At 39.5% G+C, this 25,688-nt stretch overlaps 1 protein-coding gene and 1 non-coding gene across 4 annotated transcripts in view; one reads left to right on the top strand and one right to left on the bottom strand.

Annotated features, from left to right (window-relative positions):
* LOC123505448 (opsin, ultraviolet-sensitive-like) overlaps positions 1-25,688 on the bottom strand; it is a 163,272-nt gene that overhangs the window by 132,675 nt on the left and 4,909 nt on the right. For all 3 annotated transcript variants that reach the window (XR_006675136.1, XR_006675137.1, XM_045256738.1), the window contains exons 2-8: positions 20,354-20,610; positions 14,571-14,730; positions 9,074-9,204; positions 2,454-2,584; positions 1,991-2,077; positions 1,647-1,784; positions 30-101 (exon numbers count right to left, since the gene is read on the bottom strand). Coding sequence is in view for 1 of the 3 variants with exons in the window: in XM_045256738.1 (XP_045112673.1) it covers positions 30-101; positions 1,647-1,784; positions 1,991-2,077; positions 2,454-2,584; positions 9,074-9,204; positions 14,571-14,730; positions 20,354-20,402 (768 nt within the window). In the remaining 2 variants the exon portion in view is untranslated. The remainder of the gene's footprint in view (positions 1-29; positions 102-1,646; positions 1,785-1,990; positions 2,078-2,453; positions 2,585-9,073; positions 9,205-14,570; positions 14,731-20,353; positions 20,611-25,688) is intronic.
* Trnae-cuc lies at positions 17,566-17,639 on the top strand. The gene has a single exon. It is a non-coding gene; the product is annotated as a tRNA-Glu (tRNA).

Raw genomic sequence — 25,688 nt, 5'->3', positions numbered from 1 at the left:
TAATACGGTGCTGAGAACAGTCTACTAACCTTTCTGTTTGGAGACGAGAAGGCAGTATGTTGGTTACTGAGTTGTCGCAGCTCCTTTCTGCTTCGCTTTACCTGTAAGGGAAGAGAGAAACGGTGAGTGGCGTGGGGAAGAGTACCAGGAAAAAAGGGGATGAGGACAAAATCTTATGGAAAAATGACAATTTTAAATAAAAATTAAAGGCAAGCCGAAAATACGGAGAAGAAGCCATAACAGACAAGCCGCATATCCTTTGCAACGTGACTGACGATCGAGAGACAGATGTGGGAAGAGATGAAAAACCACACTGTCTTTGTACACTACTTGAGGAGATCAGTAAACATGGCTGCCGTGTATGAGTGCGCCAGTCTCAATAAGGAAGAAGCAACATAATAGCTACGCTGAGTCGACAAAAATGTTTCATCCAACATCAAAGATTTAAGAGGGATGCTTAATCCTTGAAATGTAAGGAATTCCCCATTGAGGACAAGAAGTGCGGGCTTTAGTGAATCCCAAGTCCTATTGAGGTAAGAGGAGGATGGACTGAGCTGCTCCTCTTTTCTTGGTCACGTAGGAGTGCTCTGTAATCACGTTTCTTTTATACGGATTGTGAAAACTTGAGAAAGGTAACCATAGAACTGTACTGAGACCAAATAGCATTGAGTTAAAAGTGAGAACATCGAGCTAATTAATGTTATCGGTCACTATCTAAGGAGTTCAAAACTACGTTGTATTATATCATGTGTAAGACTTTTTGATGCTGCAAACTATTTCTGTGAACATATAAGTATCGTAGTCACCACAAAAGGTTGAAAGAATGGATGGTCATAGACGTGAAGAAAGGAGAGGAAGGCGTACGAGTAATGTGTCAGAGTGTAATGAAGACCATCTATGGAAATATAAAGAACTATAGAAACTAATTACACTAGGAACAGAGGAGCGTTGGATGAAAAAAAGTTTTGTATAAGAAACAACAAAAAGTAAGAATGTACCTGAAAGTTCAGTGACCACACTCGTGGTATCTCTCTCTCTCTCTCTCTCTCTCTCTCTCTCTCTCTCTCTCTCTCTCTCTCTCTCTCTCTCTCTTCACAGATGGCCAGAGCAAAGGAGATGGAAAAAGATTACCCAGCCCAACGTTAGCTTTGAGTTGTTAAAAAAAAAAGAAAAAAAAGTTGATAAAAGAAATAGATCAGAGGAACCTCTTTTAGGCAAGCTTCCACTCCTCAGCCCGTGGGACGCTACACTGCCTTACGTACGGCGCGCCTCGTGTGGTGCACCTACACACGCTCTGTTTGACATTGGGTTGATAAAAAAAAAAAAAAAAAAAAAAGTAATAATAATAAATAAATAAATAAATAAATAAATAAATAAATAAATAACAAAATAAAAAAGCTGGAGTTGGTAAAGATATTACCCCACTAATTACATACTTTTAGGCAACCTGGAATCTCTCTCTCTCTCTCTCTCTCTCTCTCTCTCTCTCTCTCTCTCTCTCTCTCTCTCTCTCTCTCTCTCTCTCTCTCTCTCTCTCTCTCTCTCTCTCTCTCTCTCTCTCTCTCTCTCTCTCTCTCTCTCTCATGAATAAATAAATCTATGGTAACACTGAAACTTGCACTTGGCGCCTCTAGAGTTTGCCTTACCTTGAATATTATGTACATATAGGAGAAGAGCACGGCGGCCATTGGGGCGGTCCAGGCCACAAGGAGCAGCAGGAACACGAAAGAGCGATCTAGCCACCGTTCCGACAGGTAGTCCACGGTGCACCCGGATAGCACGCCCTGCATCATACAAAGAGAAGCAATTATTAGACTTAGATCGGGTGAAGAGGAGCTAGGAGGATGAATGGCTCCGGATCAGAGAGAGCGAGAGAGGGGGGCGGGGCGGAGAGAGGGAAAGGGAGATGGAGAGGGAAAGACAAGAGGGATAGGGAAAGACGAGAGGAAGAGTAAGAGGGAAAGACAGAGTACAAGATGGCATCGCTCACCTCAGGCACGTAACGATTCCAGCCCAGAAGTGGAATAGTGGCCATCACCCCAGAGGTCATCCACACCACCCACACCACCACCCGTGTCTGGAGAGAGGAGGGCTTTTCACAGAGAAGAATTAAAATTATTGCCAGAGTCTATGGATAAATGGAAAAAAAAATAAAAGAATCATTAGTTAAGGAAGAAAAAACAAATAAAACTCAGGTGGCTTTCTGAAAGACTCCATAAGACTAATGATGATTAAAGCTGATGCGGTCAACACTCAAGGAAAACACAACAAAGAGGTCTGTGTAGGTAATTTCTTAAGTATTTCCTGCAGAGGAAAACATTAAAGGCAAGAAGTATAAATTATCATATACACAGAACGTCATAAATTAACATTAAGTCTGGTGATGCATTAAAGTGTTGTCAGTATGTTACAAAACAAAACAAGTAATCGAGGAGTTCATGACATAAACTCACCTGGGACTTGGAGGACATGCTGGGGGTGATGGAGAGGCGCACCACGCGGTACCTCTCCAGGCTGATGGCGGTGAGAAACCAGATGGCAGATAGACCAGACACCAAGGACACGAACCCATATATCTCACACCCTGTCGCAATCATAATGCGATTTTGTCATTATTTGCCTAACCACATGTAGTCTCTTGATTTCGCTGGAAAAGCAGAGCTGTTTTATTTTTATGATTTCATCATTTCATTTTTTATCTGTTATTTATTTGTTTGCTTGTTTCCTGATGTGACTGCAATATACTAACGAAAATGTTCGCATATACCAAAGCAATCAAAACTGTCAGCTCATCGGGTGAAATTTTGCAGGCACGGTTGGATCCAGCCCGAGGACGACCAAAAAGAATATTTCAGTTACTATTTCTAAGAGGGTCTTCAGGTATGGTAAATTTCCATTCAGAGATGAAAATCTTAATCACGGAACACTTCTTTTGATATGAGAGATAAGAAAGTTACGTTAGAAGTCACCGAAAAACTGTAAATTATGATGGACTAGTATCTAACAGGTTAATTAGAATCCGGTCACAGATCCGTCACGATAAATTTCGCCCCGACTGAAATCTTCCCAAGGAGGAGGTTTGAGTTTCCACAGATTTGACATTGATAAATGGCTACAACTTTGGTCTCGGAGTACTCATGTTATCCTCTCTAAAAAAACTCAAACTTTTCAAAATGAAATGAGAGGCTAATGATATACAAATCAATAAGCGTCTAGTTTAGGTCAGAGGTCACACAACAGAGATAAGCGAGAGCAGTCCGCGCGCGGGTGAGAGCCTCTTGCTTTCACGAGTCTTTACATTGGTGCTTTCTAATTTTTGGTGTTTACCTAAATTAAACATCCATCTATAACAATGATTAAACTTTGTTGAATTGTTTACTACAATAAAACATTAATGATATTTTCTTCTAAAAGGCATAAAAAATTTCTACGAAATCAAATAAACTCATACTTCACTTCCCACAAAGATAGAAAAGACATGATTATAGCAGGAAAATATATTATATAAGAATGGTAGATATCAATGAGGATTGTTTCAATTAGGAAGGAAACCCAACGCCGAAAAGACACAAGAAGCTTTTCAAAAGAAAAGAAGATATATAAATATAGTTTTCCAGAGTTGGGCGCGTTACTGGATATCGGGTAGTCCGGTACCCTGCCTCCAGACCTCGAAATACAGATAGTCCGCACCTGTACTTCCGCACCAAGAATTTTTTCCCTCGGTCCGGTACCACACCTCCGCACCTCCGGTACCGTACCCAAAACTATTAACGCGCGCCTGAAAAATCTTATGTATATATATATATATATATATATATATATATATATATATATATATATATATATATATATATATATATATATATATATATATATATATATATATATATATATATATATATATATATATATATATATATATATATATATATATATATATATATATATATATATATATATATATATATATATATATATATATATATATATATATATATATATATATATATATATATATATATATATATATATATATATATATATATATATATATATATATATATATATATATATATATATATATATATATATATATATATATATATATATATATATATATATATATATATATATATATATATATATATATATATATATATATATATATATATATATATATATATATATATATATATATATATATATATATATATATATATATATATATATATATATATATATATATATATATATATATATATATATATATATATATATATATATATATATATATATATATATATATATATATATATATATATATATATATATATATATATATATATATATATATATATATATATATATATATATATATATATATATATATATATATATATATATATATATATATATATATATATATATATATATATATATATATATATATATATATATATATATATATATATATATATATATATATATATATATATATATATATATATATATATATATATATATATATATATATATATATATATATATATATATATATATATATATATATATATATATATATATATATATATATATATATATATATATATATATATATATATATATATATATATATATATATATATATATATATATATATATATATATATATATATATATATATATATATATATATATATATATATATATATATATATATATATATATATATATATATATATATATATATATATATATATATATATATATATATATATATATATATATATATATATATATATATATATATATATATATATATATATACAGTATTTATGAGTTGAGGGAAATGAGGAGGCATCGAGGCTTGACCTATTGTTTACGAAAGAAATTGAAGTCATTGAAGAAATAAATTATCAGTGCCCTCTAGGGAAAAGAGACCATCTATTAATTGAATTCAACCTAGACAGCAACTAAGCAGTAAATAAGAACGAACTTCACAAAAATAGAAGATATAATTATGGGAAGGCAGACTTCGCAAAATTAAGGGAATACTTCGCAGAAGATAAAGTACAAGGGAAGGGGGATATATTTATAAATATTTATAACAAAGGGATTGAAATATGTTTCCAAAACAAGAATCAGTGAGGGGAGAGAAAGAAGACTGGTATAGCATAAGATGTAAATTAGCAAAAGTGAAAAAGGAAGCAGCATGGAATAGATGGAGAATAAAAGAGGAGGATTTAATAATTGGAAAGAATTTAAGGTAGTAAGAAATGAATATGTCCAAACACTAAGAGAGAAACAAAGGAACTATGAGAAAGACATAGTTGACAAATGCAAAAATGAGCCAAAACTCTTTTATAAGTATGTTAACGTAGAAAAAAAAGAAAGCAAACAATGGATAGATTAAAAGTTGATAATGTCATTTACGAGGATGCAAGATCACAGGCAGAAATAATGAATAGGTGCTTCCAATCGGTCTTTACCAAAGAAAACAAGTTTGAAGGGACACAAACAAGTCACAGGGACAGGGAAACGAGAAAGATTCATGTAGAAGTCGGGTAAATCAGGAAGATTTCCCTAGATGAGGTGTCAAACTTGATATTGAGGGAATGTCATGACCAGCTGGTAGAGATATTACATAATATCATAGTATGTTCTTTTAAAGAAGGAAAAGTTCCTCTAGACTGGAAAAGGGTAAACATCGTGCCAATCTTTAAAAGAGGTAAGAATTAAGAACTGTTGAACTAAAGACCAGTGTCTCTAATGAGCGTGGTTGCAAAAACAGCTGAAAAATAATAGTCAAAGACAGATGGATGCAACCGCTAGAAGAGTCACATACAATAACTGGAAGACAATTTGGCTTCAGAAGAGGAAGATGTGTCACAAACTTATTGAGCTTCCTACAGTAGATCAATAGACGTAATTCAAGAGGGGAAAGAATGGGCAGACTGAATCTACCTGAATCGAAAAAAAAAAAAAAAATGCCTCTGATAAAGTACCACTTCAAAGATTGCTATGGAAAATTAAAAATATAGGTGGTTTACAGGGAAAAGTACTGGGCTAGATAACAGACTTCTTAAAGGACAGAGAAATGAGAACAGTGATAAAAAGTGAGGAATCAAAATGGTGCAGAGTTATAAGTGGAGTTCCACAGGGAACGATTCTGACCGCTGTAATGTTCATAGCGTATATCAACAATATGGAGAAAGACCTGGGTATTTAAATAAATGACAATTCGTCACCGGAAAAATACGTCAACAACATAGTTAGGGAAACATATGAGTTTCAAAGAAAAATGAAATAGGTATTTACCTATATAGATGAAGAGGTTATGATAAAATTAATAGAATACATGATTCGACCTAATCTGAACTGCTGCACTTACAGTATATGGTCACCACATAATAAGAAAGATAAAAGGAAGATAGAAAGAATTCAAAGAACCAAAATTATTCCAAGTTTGAGAGACCTAACGTATGAGGACAGATTAAAGATATTAAAACTTCCCAACATTGCAACAGAGAGAAAGAGGAGACCTAACTTCTACATACAGGGCATGGAAGGTGATAGACAAAGATGACAAAGAAGACCTATTAGTGTGGGACTCAAGAAATACAAGAGGACACGGCATGAAATTGAAAAAAAGACCACATGGAGAAGCATAGAAATATGAAACAAGTTGGATGAAACAGTAGTTCAAGCAAGAGATATTCATGACTTAAGGCTAAACTGGATGACTCTATATAAATACTAAGGTATATTTCAAACACCTGTATTCTTTGAAAATGTAGTGTTAACGTATAACAAATTTCTATTTAATCTAAAAATTCATCTCAAGGAAATACATAAAATCAAGGAAATCCAGAATAATGTATATTCAACACTTAATACCATTAAAGTAAAAACCACTCCATCAAAAGCAATAAAATATATAGACGTATGTAAGTACGTAGTTAACATGGCAAAAGAGAATGATTCTATATGAAGTTAATATAATCTGAGGAAGAATAGTAGAAGTTAGAGCACGGAAAACAGCCCAAGAATTTTAAATCAAGATGTTACTCTAAAACTATGCGCCTGTTCTGGTGATTGGCAGCAAATGTGTCTATGATAACATCAATGTTCAGCTGTTTGTCCCTCTTAGAATTAATTGATATTGCAGCGAGGATAGCAATACTGGGGGGCTGAGGAAGGGTTTGGCTCATTATTGGAGGTGATCAAGCCTCCCTAAGCCCACCCCTCCTTGGTGCCACCACTGGAAAGAGAGCTACACACACACACACACACAGAGAGAGAGAGAGAGAGAGAGAGAGAGAGAGAGAGAGAGAGAGAGAGAGAGAGAGAGAGAGAGAGAGAGAGAGAGAGAGAGAGAGAGAGAGAGAGAGAGAGAGAGAGAGAGAGAGAGAGAGAGAGAGAGAGAGAGAGAGAGAGAGAGAGAGAGAGAGAGAGAGAGAGAGAGAGAGAGAGAGAGAGAGAGAGAGAGAGAGAGAGAGAGAGAGAGAGAGAGAGAGAGAGAGAGAGAGAGAGAGAGAGAGAGAGAGAGAGAGAGAGAGAGAGAGAGAGAGAGAGAGAGAGAGAGAGAGAGAGAGAGAGAGAGAGAGAGAGAGAGAGAGAGAGAGAGAGAGAGAGAGAGAGAGAGAGAGAGAGAGAGAGAGAGAGAGAGAGAGAGAGAGAGAGAGAGAGAGAGAGAGAGAGAGAGAGAGAGAGAGAGAGAGAGAGAGAGAGAGAGAGAGAGAGAGAGAGAGAGAGAGAGAGAGAGAGAGAGAGAGAGAGAGAGAGAGAGAGAGAGAGAGAGAGAGAGAGAGAGAGAGAGAGAGAGAGAGAGAGAGAGAGAGAGAGAGAGAGAGAGAGAGAGAGAGAGAGAGAGAGAGAGAGAGAGAGAGAGAGAGAGAGAGAGAGAGAGAGAGAGAGAGAGAGAGAGAGAGAGAGAGAGAGAGAGAGAGAGAGAGAGAGAGAGAGAGAGAGAGAGAGAGAGAGAGAGAGAGAGAGAGAGAGAGAGAGAGAGAGAGAGAGAGAGAGAGAGAGAGAGAGAGAGAGAGAGAGAGAGAGAGAGAGAGAGAGAGAGAGAGAGAGAGAGAGAGAGAGAGAGAGAGAGAGAGAGAGAGAGAGAGAGAGAGAGAGAGAGAGAGAGAGAGAGAGAGAGAGAGAGAGAGAGAGAGAGAGAGAGAGAGAGAGAGAGAGAGAGAGAGAGAGAGAGAGAGAGAGAGAGAGAGAGAGAGAGAGAGAGAGAGAGAGAGAGAGAGAGAGAGAGAGAGAGAGAGAGAGAGAGAGAGAGAGAGAGAGAGAGAGAGAGAGAGAGAGAGAGAGAGAGAGAGAGAGAGAGAGAGAGAGAGAGAGAGAGAGAGAGAGAGAGAGAGAGAGAGAGAGAGAGAGAGAGAGAGAGAGAGAGAGAGAGAGAGAGAGAGAGAGAGAGAGAGAGAGAGAGAGAGAGAGAGAGAGAGAGAGAGAGAGAGAGAGAGAGAGAGAGAGAGAGAGAGAGAGAGAGAGAGAGAGAGAGAGAGAGAGAGAGAGAGAGAGAGAGAGAGAGAGAGAGAGAGAGAGAGAGAGAGAGAGAGAGAGAGAGAGAGAGAGAGAGAGAGAGAGAGAGAGAGAGAGAGAGAGAGAGAGAGAGAGAGAGAGAGAGAGAGAGAGAGAGAGAGAGAGAGAGAGAGAGAGAGAGAGAGAGAGAGAGAGAGAGAGAGAGAGAGAGAGAGAGAGAGAGAGAGAGAGAGAGAGAGAGAGAGAGAGAGAGAGAGAGAGAGAGAGAGAGAGAGAGAGAGAGAGAGAGAGAGAGAGAGAGAGAGAGAGAGAGAGAGAGAGAGAGAGAGAGAGAGAGAGAGAGAGAGAGAGAGAGAGAGAGAGAGAGAGAGAGAGAGAGAGAGAGAGAGAGAGACAGAGACAGAGAGACAGAGACAGAGACAGAGAGAGAGAGAGAGAGAGAGAGAGAGAGAGAGAGAGAGAGAGAGAGAGACAGAGACAGAGAGAGAGACAGAGACAGAGAGAGAGAGAGAGAGAGAGAGAGAGAGAGAGAGAGAGAGAGAGAGAGAGAGAGAGAGAGAGAGAGACAGAGAGAGAGACTGAGACTTACCTAAACGGCCGGTGAAGGGGCGCTGAGCGAAAGAGTTGACGATGAAGATGGGTGCTTTGGACATCATGAGGAGATCAGCCATCGCCAGATTCATCACCAACAGATTGGACGAACTCTGCAGACGGCGGCACCTGACGAAACACACACACACACACACATACACAAACATAAGCAGAAGACTTACCACTGGAGAGACTATGATGAGATGCAGAACGGAAGATGAAAAGCGGCAAGTAGAGAAGACAAGGAGAAGGAAGAGGAGGAGGTAGTGTGAGAAATTAATAGCTTTCGTGTTCTGGTATTGTTTTTTTGTAATTGGATTTTTGTCATAGAATTTCTGCTGCGTCACCGAAAGAAGAAACTATAGTGAATGAGGGGCCACGCTATGTGTATGCGTCTGAGTGTGTATATGTGCGCGCGCGCGCACACACACACACACACACACACACACACACACACACACACACACACACACACACACACACACACACACACAGTAGTAGTAATAATAGTAGTTTATTGGCAAAATCAAAGGTTGACAAATAGTAGCCTACATCAAATTAACTCACTTCACATTCTGCCCAAATTAAATGATAAAAAAAGAAAAAAAACATCATATAAATGGGTATTGGTGTAACGCAAATTAAACAATTACACAAAGGTAAGACAATTACAATTATAGTTTAAGCGATGCCAATACATAAAAAAACTAAAAAAAAAATAAATATCAATTTTTCAATTTCAATAAAATCAATAAAGCTATAAAAATGTTAAAGAACGTATAGAACCCATAAAACTATAAAAGCCATGAGTTACATATAAAACATTAACATAGAAAACTAACATAATACAAAATAATAATACCAAATCAACACAAACGCATAAAATATAGAGAACACATATCACAGAAAATTATGAAATAGAAATCACAACTAAAATAATTGCATAAAATATAGAACATTTCTTTAGTTTTGGTGAATTTGGCGTAGTCTAGTGGATAAGGAGGTGAGCGTGGCATCAGGCAGACGTTCATCCGTTGGTTCGAATCCTATCATATGCCGCCTTGAAACTTTGCCATTTGTGGAGTGGTTTAAAGTTGCCTACATGTCACCATGATACCCAGTTACCTTTCCCCGAACAAGTCTCTCTATTTTGCCAAGCACCACCTTTCTGTTGCTTAACACTGCTGCATACACCAGTAACCAGGTGTATTTGCTTCTCTACAAATATCGTACATAAATTCAAAGGGTATGTCTCTATTACCTTGATCTCTTTGTGCCAAGATAAACCTTTTTCTATTCTCGGTTAATAAATTCTTTTAAAGGAGAGATACCTTCTTTTAACATACACGGATTAACACTCGTGTTTCTCCTAACTCCTAGCAAACATTTAATGAGTTTGTTCTATTGCTTCTGTATTGATTCTGTCTTATTCGAAATCCATGACTCCGGGTCATACAAGAAAACACTCATTACAGCAGCATCGAATACTTTCCTCTTATAAGTGAAAGGCATCAAGTACTGCTTGCGCAAAACGTTGAAAACTTGTTCACTATCGCTTTGATCATTGTTTCGTGCAGCAACATGTCACTTTTCATCCGAGCGGAGTCAGTGAACCACGCACCCAGGTATGCATATCCGTAAGTCATCTCCAGCATCCCACCGCTCGTCAGACACTGCTTGTATTGCTCTTCACCATTAATTACAAAGAATTTAGTTTTTTTCTCATTAATTAACATGACACTTTTCCTACAATATTCATTAATAATACCAAGTTTTCCCAAACACATTAGTCTTGATTTTGCTAGTACTACAGCGTCATCTATTAATAACCAAATATGTACGCTGTCTAGAAAACCATCCGTCAAAGTTGCTCTCTTCAAGACCCGTACCATAAAGTCAATATACCTATATAACAAAAAGTAAACAACTAGAGGGATATCCCTGGCGAACAACCGACAGTAGAATCTATCACAGCAGATCTTATTACGTTCTTTGTGCATTAGTACATGATTTTGACGGCTTGTAGCATCACTTTTCCACATCCTCTCTCCCTCTCTCTTCATAGCTCTAACAGTTTATCTCGAGTCACTCTATCGTATGCTTTATTAGAATCGATGAATAACACAAGGGTTTGCTTCTTATGGATAGCATAGTCGTATAACATTCTTAACGATATTATTTGCTCAATGCATCCTCTGTTGTTGTATTTTTCCTCCAGCTTGACAGTTATCAATATCACACCACAGTTTTAATCTGTTTAATATCACTAATAATATGATTAAGTCATTGCGTGTCCATTGTATTTATTCCTTTGTGATTTCCGCATACCATTTTATATCCTGATTTAAATAAGACTATAAGTTTACTATAGCACCAAGATTGCGGATAAGATGCTCTTGTAAATACCACATTAAACAAGGTTAAAAAATATATAAATCATGACACAGGTAGCACCCTGAATATACCACGACATACACCACAATAGCTCCTGTTTACATTCATACATTTGGTGGCCATCGTTAACTCGTCACTTGTAAATGGATCGTCCAAAACCAGTACTAACATCACTATTAACGCTACTGTGTGAGCTTTCTTGGTTTAATAAATTTTCAAAATGTCTTTTAAATTGCATATCACTGGGGTTTTCTTGCGTATTAAATTCAATGTTCCCTTTCCAGTCAATAGCTTTCCAGACTGATTTTTATTATAATTTCTATCAAGTAGAAGTTTCCATCTTGGATTTGATAAGTGTCATGCGTTATCAGAGTGAGATTGTGGCTGATTGGCGGCACTGGCAGCAGCCTCCGTGATGACGCGGCAACCTTCCGCCAACAGTCTCCAAATCAGCCTCTACTGACACACACACACACACACACACACACACACACAGCATGGCCCCTCATTCACTATAGTGTCTTCTTTCGGTGACGCAGCAGAACTTCTATAAATACACAAAAATCCAATTACAAAAAACAATACCTGAGAGAGAGAGAGAGAGAGAGAGAGAGAGAGAGAGAGAGAGAGAGAGAGAGAGAGAGAGAGAGAGAGAGAGAGAGATCTTTACTAAATCTCTTTTCAGTTCCTATGAAAGCAGATAATGAAGTTCGAGAAACTGGATGATCCCTTCATAAAACAATAAAAAAAATTCCAAACGACATCAAGATTGATTAAGAGAGAACACGTACTCGTATATTGTACTCGGGGTCACAAAACAGATGGCATTTCGAAATGGGAGCTAGATCTCTCTTGCCTTTGGTTTTAAGAAAAGTACTCTGGCTTACAGTCTTTGTGGGTCTCTCAGTGTGGTGCGGGTAGGGGAAGGGTGACGCGCCGGTGCCATCCCGAGACAGTGAAGCAACGAAACGGTTAAATATTTGGAACTTGTGAAAATAAATAAGAAGAGTGGGACAATGGAACAAAAGACCGCATCCACTGAGAGAGAGAGAGAGAGAGAGAGAGAGAGAGAGAGAGATCCCTTTGATTGTTACTTCAAGGCGTAACACGAGAGAGAGAGAGAGAGAGAGAGAGAGAGAGAGAGAGAGAGAGAGAGAGAGAGAGAGAGGAAAAATAGAACGCTTGACTCCTCTACGACATTCAGGATTTAATCAAATGCTTATACTATTATGTAAGTTTTCTCTACAAGACAGTACCAATCATTGAACCGCAACAAATGAAAACCGTGGTCTGCTGAAGGAAACAAACTGACTGTGAGGAAAAAAAATGCTCGCGTAACCAACACTTGTGGCTTTTCCGAGATGGCGTTTTAGAATCGATTACTAAGACGCGTGCGCAGTACTCAATGCCACTCTGCCCCGCATCTCTCTCTCTCTCTCTCTCTCTCTCTCTCTCTCTCATCATTTCTACACGTTATTCACTAAATTACATGAATTGCATGAAGATCTCTCAACTATGCTATATTCTTGGGTGTTGTTAAGATTGAGTGACTTGAGGATAGTTACTTAGTTTTAGATATGTTTACCTAACATTGCTTCAAGTCGTTTAAATAATCCTTGTACATCTTGAAAACAGACATGGTGGCTGGTCTTCATGCTGTCCCTTCACACTTGTCAATCAATTTTTCTTTTATTGTTAGTGAAACATGGATACCACAGGAGTGTTATACTGGCTCAGCTTTCCATGATTCTTCTAATGCACGACTCTAAATTTTGACAATCATACGAAATATGACGATTTTATTATTTATTTCATTTAAGATAGTTAATCTATTCTCATCATAAAGAATGTGGACTGGAAAATAACCAGAAAACGAACACTTGTGATACTCCGCCGCTGATACTAACGATTGAGTAATGGAGCCATTTAACAAGTGTATTTTCGTAGGTCGGTATTCGTACTAGTTAGGCTTTCATATTTTACATTAGTTCGAAACTAATATGTACTTTGAAATTTATCTGTTTCATTATTTTTTTAAGGACGAAAGAGACAGAAAAAAAAAAATGTCCTGCTTCTCTCTCACCTAACACCTACGACTGTGTTAAATTCTTCGACTTACGAAGTGGAACATATTCTCATCTATTTCCTCCTTGTTGAATTTCCATTATTGGAGATTTCGTTGTTCACCACCAGCTTTTACTGACCAATTTTGGAAACAAAGCTTTTAATTTTGCCATTTTACATGGACTACAGCAGTGGTTCTTAATTTGGGAGAAACGTCCCCCTAAGGTGGAGTCAGTAATTTTCAAGGGTGTCATGAACTCTTGGAAAAAAGCAGGAATTTTTCTAATTATATTTACCATTCTCTTCACGAGAGGCTCTTCGGATTTTTAACTATATGTTCGGATCCACGTATCTTTATGAAGGTGTATTTTCCACGCTTGTTGCTTTCAATTAAGACTAAGTACAGAAACAGGCCGAACGTGGAAGGAGACCTACTTTGTGCACTCACTGGCATTTAACCACCCATTCAAGATCTAATAGCTAAGAAGCATTGTCAAGTATCTCACTAATAATATGATTAAGTCATAATCAGCAAAAAGACAAAAAATATTTTTCATTTTTCTTTATAATATGGGAGGGGACTGTGTTCATTGATGCAAAGGAGCGTGGTAGTAAAAAGGTTGAAAACCAATGTCCTGGAGCAATCAATGTATATAGCGCCTATCTACAATTCTGATCATCATGAACATTAGCCTAAAATTCTTCACTTTTTTCCACCCCAGCCATTTGGTTTGTTCCTGTCACTGTCACTTAATTACCGCATTAGATCCGTCAAGGCTGTGCCACTACAAATCTGCTTAGTGTTTGAACCGGATACGTATGGCAACTTGCCATCCAAATTTCTCTGATTGTTGCTTTCATGACAGATCCGTCTCTGTATGTAGAGCACGTAATGAAGATTGTTCTGGTGAAATTTTGAGGACTCTCTCTCTCTCTCTCTCTCTCTCTCTCTCTCTCTCTCTCTCTCTCTCTCTCTCTCTCTCTCTCTAACACACTTAAAGGTCTTTATCTTTTCATTGTGGAGGCAAATGGTTTACCTGCAGTAGAGGAATATGATGGCCATGTTGCCGATACATGCAACTGGAGTGATGATAAGGAAGAGACTCCCGAGGCCGGCGTGGGTGAGCGTGGATGGCTCGGGATAACCCAGCCAGTGTTCAGGAATAAGCGGCAGCAAGTCAACTGGTGCAGTCATTCCTGGGGAGAGGGAAATGTGAGTGTGATGTGATGTTATCTCCATGAAATTGTCATCTTAATGCTGAAAAGAAGTTACTATACTCAGCGAAGTGTAACTGGGAGTTAGGTGTGGCCCTTGGTTTCACCGGGATTACCCCAACTATTTCCACATCTCCATGCAAACGTAGATCACCGGCTTTCTCCAACCTCACTCCGTCTCTTTAACCTCTCTCTCTCTCTCTCTCTCTCTCTCTCAATCTGTGTGTGTGTGTGTGTGTGTGTGTGTGTGTGTGTGTGTGTTTCTATATGGCGGTGTATTTCCGAAATCATTTCCGAAATCATTCTAACTTTTGTTCTACATTATCATTAAGGTATAAATCAAAGCATGTTTTCTATATAAAAGTTTCTCGCTATCTTAAAAGGGCATATGAGCTGGGAAGTGCAACCTTGCCGATACCTTCATTTGACCTGTCCTTACACACGCTGTCTCACTATGGACCGTTCTCCGGCTTCAAGCTCGTTATATGCAGGCCCGAACTGGCCATAGAGAGAACCGAGAGTATTCCCGAAGCGACGTCTTATAGGATTGGCCTGCTGACCTGCACGTCTCTCTCTCTCTCTCTCTCTCTCTCTCTCTCTCTCTCTCTCTCTCTCTCTCTCTCTCTCTCTCTCTCTCTCTCTCTCTTTTTACAGGCTGCCGAGGAGCTCTGACTTTTTGCCTAAGTCAGAGTGGCAAGCCAAGCCAATCAGAGACCATGACAAGCATTCAGTCCAGTAGCATGTGAGGAGGGCAAGACAATTGGTTTGTTTCGATTAACACCCGCCCCAACAATCCCTATCAACCACATAAATAGGGCGTGTGGAGGGAGGGATGTGTGACATGTTCTGCGGTATCGTATGTGCGTATGTATATGTATGGCGTTTAGCGAGCAGACAGGAAGAGAGGAAGGAGGAAATCAGCTTCGTCGAACAATAATTTAAGAAACATGGAAGCCATGGAATCTTAATCCAGTAAAAAGAAGAGGGAAGGCAGCTCGGGAAGAGAGAGAGAGAGAGAGAGAGAGAGAGAGAGAGAGAGAGAGAGAAAGGCGCTGATGATAACGAGGCAAATGCCCAAAACTTACTCATTTATTCAGCCATCCCTCCCCCACCCATGGTGTCGAAAAGAAAAAAACAAAAAGAAAAGGATCTGCTACAAGTAAGTTATCAAAAAAAAAAAAGAAAGAAAACAATGGATCTTGTCAGTATGAGGTACAGGGATACCCAAGGGTCCTGTACACTTTCAGGCTACACAGTGTAAATATGTAGCCTATAGGCCCTGACCTTGAAATTGAAATGATGTTTCTCTCTCTCTCTCTCTCTCTCTCTCTCTCTCTCTACGTAGTACGTACCTTTGACATAAGTATTTGAATAAAAAAGTGAAGAAAATATGCCGGCTCATTAACAACTTCATGACAACAGCTAATTAAAGAGTAAAAAATAGAGAAATAAGAAAAAAAATATTCAGATTACTTTTGCTTTATTAGTGTTTTCATATTCCTCTTTCATATAACTCAAACCCAACTATTGTACTATTAACTATTGTACTACTAATGTGGTGGCCCGAGTAAAGGTGGGAGTAAGTGGACTGCTGTGGAGCAAGGCAACAGTGAAATAACGTACCGCACTCATTCAAGTCACATGCTGGGAGTATTGCTTTCAATTCTGAGCCTTCTGGTGTGACGATAATCTGCTACTTTTGAGAGAACATGAAAATAAAGAGAGAAAATACGAAGCTCAGTGGAAGCGAACATTGCAAGTTACTCGACACATGGCTGGTTTCTTTATAGTTTCGGAGTCGTATTGTGACAAATTACAACAGAATGTCATTGAATCTATCAAAGTTCTCATGGGTGTTTTCATAATACTTATTGATACCCTAACAATGCTGTATCATTGCTTAGAAAAAAAAAGCATGATAATCATATTAATTGTCTCTGTGGGCGTTCTTATGAGGGCACAAAGCGTTTCAAAATTCTGCCCCAAACAGGAGTAATGGTTTATCTTCCCGTCACCCCAGCCGAGGAGCGTGACTACTGCTGGCATCTCACTACAGCATCTCTGCCTCGGTATTGACGAGGGGGAATCAAAGGAAGGGAGAGGGCGAGTGGTGTGAGGCAGGGCTTTGTGTTGGTAAGGGCGGTCACGTGTGACTTGGTTTGTACATGTGAGGAAGAGAGAGGGTGAGTGTTGTGAGACAGGGGTGTGTCCTGGTAGGGGCGCTCACGTAAGACTTGCACATATTCTGAAACGCTTTACTTTCTCACCACGACTATTTTCAAAGGCCACAAAAATTATCAGATGAGTTCTTTTCTTACAATGCAGTATAGGAATCTTGTTAATCTGTTACTACAATCATGAAAACATCCTTAAAACCTATGTAACTTCTACTGTGTATATATATATATATATATATATATATATATATATATATATATATATATATATATATATATATATATATATATATATATATATATTTTTTTTTTTTTTTTTTTTTATTTATTTATTTATTATTTTTTTTCAAAATAGTTTACGTGTAGCGCACAAGTGTTTCAAAATATGAACCTTAGTATGCATTGATGTAAAGACAGTGAAGCGTAGAAATCGTTCGTCTTGGCTCCTATACTCTGTTGCCCGCCCATCCACCTTCATTTATCCCCCACGCACCTCCATTAGCCCATCCACCCACTTCCATCCATCCACACACTGTCTAAAGGGTCCATCCTCTCACCCATACATTCGTTTGCTAGCCACCCATACACACACACGCGCACACACACACACACACACACACACACACACACACACACACACAGCCCGGTAGCTCAGTGGTTAGAGCGCTGGCTTCTCAAGCCAGAGGACCGGGGTTCGATTCTCCGGCCGGGTGGAGATATTTGGGTGTGTCTCCTTTTACGTGTAGCCCCTGTTCACCTAGCAGTGAGTAGGTACGGAATGTAAATCGAGGAGTTGTGACCTTGTTGTTCCGGTGTGTGGTGTGTGCCTGGTCTCAGGCCTATCCGAAGATCGAAAATAATTAGCTCTGAGCTCGTTCCGTAGGGTAACGTCTGGCTGTCTCGTTAGAGACTGCAGCAGATCAAACAGTGAAAAACACACACACACACACACACATACAGATCTTCCCTTTAAGATTTATAAAGAGTTTGCTCCAGAATTAGCCTTCCTCTTTGTTCAATAATAAATGCATCTCTCTCAATCCTTGTGCACCGTGGACTGGAAAATATCTGTTGCACCCATCCCTAGAACTCCCAGTCCACAGTCACTCAATGACCTCAAGCCAGTCGCTATCACACCCATCCCTAGCCTCATTTGTGAAGACTTTGTATTCGACTTGGCGTACAACAAAATTTGAAACTCTTTAGACATCCAACAGTTTGGCAATGTCACTACATGATCAGCGTCCTTGAATTCATCCACAGTCACCTGGACAAATGAAACACCTCTCTAGCAGTTGCTTTTGTGGACTTTAGGAAAGCTTTTGATATTGTTGATCACACTGTTGTTATCAACAAAGCCATCAATCAGTCTGGGTCTCCCTTCTCACCTAATAGCGTGGCTTGCCGACTTCCTCACATGGAGGCGACAAGCTGTACGCCATCAGAACTACACATCCTCTTCCCAACAGCTGACATGTGGAGTTTTCCAGGGCATCAAGATGGGTCCGCTGTATTTCCTACTAATGATTAATGACGCACTGACCAAAACCCCTCAATGCTGGAAGTACGTGGACGACTGCGCCGTATGAATACCAGTTGACAACAAAGACCCAGACTACTCAACACTGCAGACAACGCTGGAGCAGCTACAGGCGTGGACTGAGGAGAGCAGGATGACAATCAATCATAGCAAGATTGTGGTGATGCATGTCTGTACCTCACTTTCGGCCCTCATTGCCTCCAAGTGGTCCGGTTGGCCAAGCTTCTCGATGACACGGTGGACGACCAGCTGACATGGAAGCAGCATGTCACCACCACAGTGAGGTCTACAGACTTCACATACTGCGCAGACTCAAGTCCCTGGGGACACCGGCAGACGAGTAAAGGGGGGATGAATCTTACCTTCATCCTCCTCAGTCTCATGTATGCCTTCCCAGCGTGTTCCTCCTCTCTCAGCTCTACTCAACAGCAGCAACTGGAGAATAAACAAAAGAGGGCGTGTAGGGTCATTCTCGACCCTGCCTTCACCAACTTAGACCACGCCCTGACCACCCTGAGTCTGCCCAGGCTGTCTGACAGACACCGAGACACCCTGGTGAAACTGAGGAGGAAGGAGTCTGCTGCGTCACCCGCGCCTACGCCACCTGCTCCTCCACACCACAACGCGGTCATGCCCATGAGGGGCCCACGCACCGACCGATACCACCACAGAGCGATTCTCACCATGGTGTGAGCCATAAACCATTAAAGCGGCGTCACACTATATGGCCAGCTTCACCGCTATTAAGGCAGTAATCTACAACGTGAAGAAGTACTGTACATACTTCTTAGAAAAAAATGAGAGAGAGAGAGAGAGAGAGAGAGAGAGAGAGAGAGAGAGAGAGAGAGAGAGAGATGGCACAGGGGAAAGAGGCCCGCTAAGTTCTCTTAAAAAAAAAAAAAAAACCAAAGAGAGATCCAAATCGGCTTCCCTACTTCCAACTATAGATTCCACCATTGTTTTATCTTTGTTATCGATGAACTACGTACTTTGATACGTATTCAGTTGAATCACGAGAGTCAAGAGAGCAATAAAAAGCCTGCCTCTGCAACGCTCCTTTGGTGTGCATCCTTCACACTCGTTGTAGGTCCACGAGCAAGAAAAAATAATGAATAGTTTTCATTCAGTGCAATTGTATATCCAAACACTCATTTGCTTTTTGCCCATGGCAAAGCATCATTATCATTGCCTCTATTTATTTTGTACTTAATGTATTTGTTTAATATTATGTACTGGGTCCAGTTGTTACTACCATGTTTGTCTACACCACCTGTACTACTAGGACAGTTTTGAGCCAGACTTTACCAAAAGCTTTTGATACGTCTAAGGCAACAGCTAATGTTTCACCATAATTCCTAAAAGAGGATGACTAAGACTCAGTCAGGAAAGGCATATAACCAGCAAAACTTCATTTATATCCTAACGTTTTACAAAGACAACAAAACAAGAATTTCTCACAACACAAATTCTTACTGATAAAACGATAAACTCAACGAAAAGTAGAGGAGTGACATTTTACAACCTCATCTCTGAGAACGAGCTTTTAGCAAAAGAAAGAATTATCTCCGTATTTTCAAGCACTTTGGGCTCCCATTAGGATTGTAATTTAAAGCCACGGTGATGATTAGTGGGGTTCGTAAAGGTATCCTTCACCCACCCATCCCCCCCCCACTTTGGTAGAACAGAAGCCTTGTTAAACCTCCGCCATATGGAATCGTAAAAATACTCCTAAAAACCCAGAAATATCCTTTCTTAAGATCTGTTAGAAGTAGGTTGTTGTGATAAGGCACCGAAACATTTTTTTTGAGGGCGGTCCATTGCTGGACCATTCCCTTGAAAGAAATACACACACAAACACACACACACACACACACACGCATACACTTACCTAGACATCTTGGGACGCCACACCGCGTGTCGTTCGTTGACACGTTCATTGTGTATGTGTGTGTGTGTGTGTGTGTGTGTGTGTGTGTGTGTGTGTGTGTGTGGTTTATTTTTGAGAGAGAGAGAGAGAGAGAGAGAGAGAGAGAGTGTGTGTGTGTGTGTGTGTGTGTGTGTGTGTGTGTGTGTGTGTGTGTGTGTGTGTGTGTGTGTGTGTGTGTGTGTGTGTCCTGCTGAGCTATAGCGTGGACTCCATGTGTCCTGCAAAGAATAAAACAAAACAGCACTTAGTTTCAACAACACTTATTCATCTATCAAATAATTCCATTAATTTTCACTCCCAGAATACTTGCTAACTTCACGAGTTAAAACATACATGCAACACATAAGTAAACATAATATGTTAATTTTTTTCTTATTGCAATATGAGAAGAATCCGTGGATGACACGAAAATAAGAAGTGTCAGCTACTTTTAAGTCAGGTTAGATGAGATATCTTATCCTAACCCAACCGAACCCTACCACCCACAAAAAAATCAGATCCCAACAGTATGTGCAGTTAAAGTGGCAACCCACACCACATAAGTAGTCTCCGCTTGTGAGCGGGCACACCTGCAGGGGCTTACCACGGCTGTCAAGACAATCTTTGCCTCGCATGTGAGGTGGGAGGAGTGTGTCATGGGAGTCGAAGAGTGTGCTTACCAGTGCAGGGTGTAGGTGAGGTTCATATACTTGAGGTTGTGAACAAAATGACTATATCATATACTGCACACACACACACACACACACACACACACACACACACACACACACACACACACACACACACACACACACACACACATACCGCGTAGTGTTGTGGTTAGCACAGGGGATGTTCAAACTTATCAGTGCCACATTAAAAAAAATCACAATCATTAAGGGACGCATACTGTATTAACCCAAAATCATTAATATTCAAAATACAAAATTACAGGCTTCTAAAGAAAATGCCACTCTCACACGCACGTGCACACTTGCGGGAAGAAAATGAAATGCTCACAATACTATTTGGCGTTGTTTATTAACTTTGCTCTTTCAAATTTACTAACATTTGTCGGGCCGCATGAATTCCTTTAGCGGTCCGCGGCCTGCGCGCCATAGTTTGCCCACACATGGGTTAGCACACTCAGCTCACAACCGAGAGCGCCGGGGTTCGAGTCCTAGACGCGACGAGGCAAATGGGCGAGCTTCTTATTGTGAAGCCCCTGTTCACCTAGCAGTAAATAGGTACGGGATGTAACTCGAGGGGCTGTGGCCTCGTTGTCCATGTGTGTGGTGATGTGGTCTTACCCGAAGATATGAGCTCTGAGCTCTTTCCGTAGGGGAAAGGTTGGCTGTGTGACCAGCAGACGACCGTGGTGAATAAAACACACACACACACACACACACACACACACACACACACACACACATACACGGTAGCTCAGTGGTTAGAGCGCTGGCTTCACAAGCCAGAGGACCGGGGTTCGATTCCCCGGCTGGGTGGAGATATTTGGGTGTGTCTCCTTTCACGTGTAGCCCCTGTTCACCTAGCAGTGAGTAGGTACGGAATGTAAATCGAGTTGTGACCTTGTTGTCCCGGTGTGTGGTGTGTGCCTGGTCTCAGGCCTATCCGAAGATCGGAAATAATGAGCTCTGAGCTCGTTCCGTAGGGTAACGTCTGGCTGTCTCGTCAGAGACTGCAGCAGATCAAACAGTGAAACACACTCACTCTCTCTCACTCTCTCTCTCTCTCTCTCTCTCTCTCTCTCTCTCTCTCTCTCTCTCTCTCTCTCTCTCTCTTATATTCACTCTCACTTTCTTATCTATCTATATAGATATATACATTAGATAGATGGATAGATAGATATAGATATATTTATTTATTCATTTATTCATTTAATAGACAATGCAAAGGTCTTTTAACACTTGTGTCCGACTTCCAGGAGGCGGCGAAGGACAGGTCACTGCACAGACTTAGTTTCGAGTCCTGCTTATGTCTGAAATTTTTTTCCCTCCACCGAGGTCAGGCATCAATACAGATCACATAAATTTTATCAGCGCCCTCAGAAAACTTGTGAAGTGAAGTTATGAGGATAAATTGTTGGACAATTTCAGACTTTTAAAGCAGCAACATTGCAATGAGTCCCTAACTCACGCATAAACCTGGAGGCTTCACCGCAGATAAAATATCATACCGTCATATTCACTGTGGCCTGGACTTCCTCAGGTGGCAGGGAATTAATCATACGATACGGTAAATCCTTTTAGCGCATGTTTACAGATGTATGATGTACACTGTGCGAGGATTTGGAAAATGTTTAAGATGTTTATAATATTCTTCCCTGTGATGACTCACCATGACAGTCATTTGCATGAACAAAGGAAATTCTTATCATATGTAGAAGTGCGATTATAAATTTACGTAAAAAAAAATAGTAATCAGACTGTAATTTACTACACAAAGACGTTAGCATGTTTATATCGATAAAGTCTGCATTATCCTTATGACACGGTGCATTCATTCATATTCACAGTAAATAATTATTAGGTAAATGCATCCACAGTGACAGAACATGTAGGTACTACGTACTAATATGAGTACCACTGTAGACAAAATTGCCTGCGCCACTAATGGGTGGAAGCTTGGTAACGCTTCCAATACTCTTCAATTTACCTACAGGGGGTATAAGCCAGGACACACAAAAAAAAGAAAAAAATGTTTTTTATCTATTATTCTTTTTACTTAAACCGTCATATCATTATCAATGTGAATGGGAATGAAGATGTTACTCGGATCACTGATGATCATCAAACTAGTTTAGTTTTTATTTTCAATCAAGTAAGAGAGAGAGAGAGAGAGAGAGAGAGAGAGAGAGAGAGAATGAACCAAACCGCTCAGAGCTAATCCTCTCTCTTAAAGAAAAATTAATTAATGGAAAAAAAAACATAACATTCTTTGCTCTCTAATCTCGAAAAAATACAAATGAATGAATATATTCTTAAAAATGAATACCAAGCCGAATCTACACGCGCGCTCGAACACGCACACACACACACACAGACACACACACACACACGCACACACACACACACACACACACACACACACACACACACACACACATATACAGCCTTGGGAAAAGAGGCTAACGCTGGCAGGAATAAAAAGATGGAATACAATTTTTTCGCCGTTACTGCTATGTTGGGTGTTTCACTGTTTCAAAACTGACTCCCTCATTCCCTCCCTCCCTCCCTCCCTCTCCCCATCCCCATCTTCCTCATCCTACTCCCTTTCGCTCTCCCTTCTTCCTACACTTCCTCCCCAATGTGTTTACGTTGATACTCGCACCCCATCCTCGCTATCTCCGTTCTCCATTTTGTAATAGTTTCCGTATTGCTGACGACGAAGAAGAGGTGATGGGAGGATGGCGGGAGGCACTTCGAAACAGAAATGTATCTATTTACCTACTACCACTTACTACTGCTAGTATTACTACCACCACCACCACTACTACTACTACTACTACTACTACTTTTTATGTAAGAAAGGAAAAATGATGAAGGGCAATAGAAAGAGTTAAGAAAAGGGCCCACTTAGGTGCCAGTGCCCGTGCAGGTCAGAGAGAATTAACCGAAAGCAATGGATAAATCTCTTAAAACATCCTCCTTAAAACAAGTTCAGATTATAGAAAAATGGAAATACAGAAGTAGGTAGGGAATTCCAGAGTTTACTACTACGTAACACTATTATTACAATTTTTTATTTATTTGTTTATTCATTGATTCGTTCATTTATTTGTCTATTTTATTTACACATTTATCTGTTTATTTGTTTATTTTTCCTACGAAAAGGATATTCTAAAAAGACAAAAGAAAGTAAGATTCGATCCACTGATTATCTAACCACTGAGAGGTAAACAACTATGGCACATCAAGGAACACTTCATTGGCTGAGAGTGAAAACTGCCGACAGTCAAAAGTGAAAACAACTGAATAGAAAAAAATAAAATAAATAAATGAAAAGAATAAAAGAATCATAACATCAATAAAACAATAACAATGATAGTAATGATTATAATAATAAAAAATGAAAATGCTACTACTACTACTACTGTTACTACTAATACTACTACTACTACTACTATTACTACTACTACTATTCCTACTACTACTGCTTCTACTACCACCATTGCTACTGCTACTACTACTACTATTACTACAGTACTTTTACTACTACTACTACTACTACTACTACTGCTACTACTACTACTACTACTACTACTACTACTACTACTACTACTACTACTACTACTACTACTACTACTACTACTAATAATAATAATAATACCACTACCACTACTACTACTACCACTACTACAACCACCACCACCACCATTACTACTACTACTACTACCATCACCATCGCCACTGCTACTGCTAAACCACAGCACTGCTACTGTTACTACTACTACTACTACTACTACTACTACTACTACTACTACTACTACTACCACCATTACTACCACTACCACCATTACTACTACTACTACTACCACCATAACCACTACTACTACCTTCTACTACTACTACTACTACTACTACTACTACTACCATAACTACTACTACTACTACTACTACTGCCTTTTTTTTTTTTACGTAGGAAGAGGGCCAGCCAAGGGCAAAAAAAGAAAGTTAAAAAGGCCCACTTGAGTGCTGGCTCTCCAAAAGTGCAAAAGTGCCAAAACCGTCAGCCAGAATTAGGGGAGCAAATGCCTCGATACCTCCCTCTTAAAAGAAGACAAGTTGTAGGAATTTGGAAATACAGATGCAGGGAGGGAGTTCCAGAGTTTACCAGTGAAAGGGATGAATGATTGAGCGTACTGGTTAACTCTTGCATTAGAGAGTTGGACAGAATAGGGATGAGAGGAAGAAGAAAGCCTTGTGCAGCGTGGCCGCAGGAGGGGAGGCATGCAGTTAGCAAGATCAGTAGAACAGTTACCATGAAAATAGCGATAAAATATAGAAAGGGATGCAACATTTCGGCGGTGAGAAAGAGACTGAAGACAGTTAGTCAGAGGAGGGGAGTTGATGAGACGAAGAGCTTTCGATTCCACCCTATCAAGCAAAGCTGTGTGACTGGAACCCCCCCAAACATGCGAAGAGTACTCCATACAGGGACGGATAAGGCCCTTATACAGAGTAAGCAGTTGGAGGGCGAGAAAACTGTCGGAGACGCCTCAGAACACCTAACTTCATAGAAGCTGTTTTAGCAAGAGATGAGATGTGAAGTTTCCAGTTAAGATTATGAGCAAAGG

Source organism: Portunus trituberculatus, chromosome 18 (genome assembly GCF_017591435.1).
Source record: "Portunus trituberculatus isolate SZX2019 chromosome 18, ASM1759143v1, whole genome shotgun sequence".
NCBI classification, from domain to species: Eukaryota; Metazoa; Arthropoda; class Malacostraca; order Decapoda; family Portunidae; genus Portunus; species Portunus trituberculatus.
Note: the sequence above shows the minus strand (reverse complement) of the source record. Positions and strands in the feature narration are given on the sequence as shown.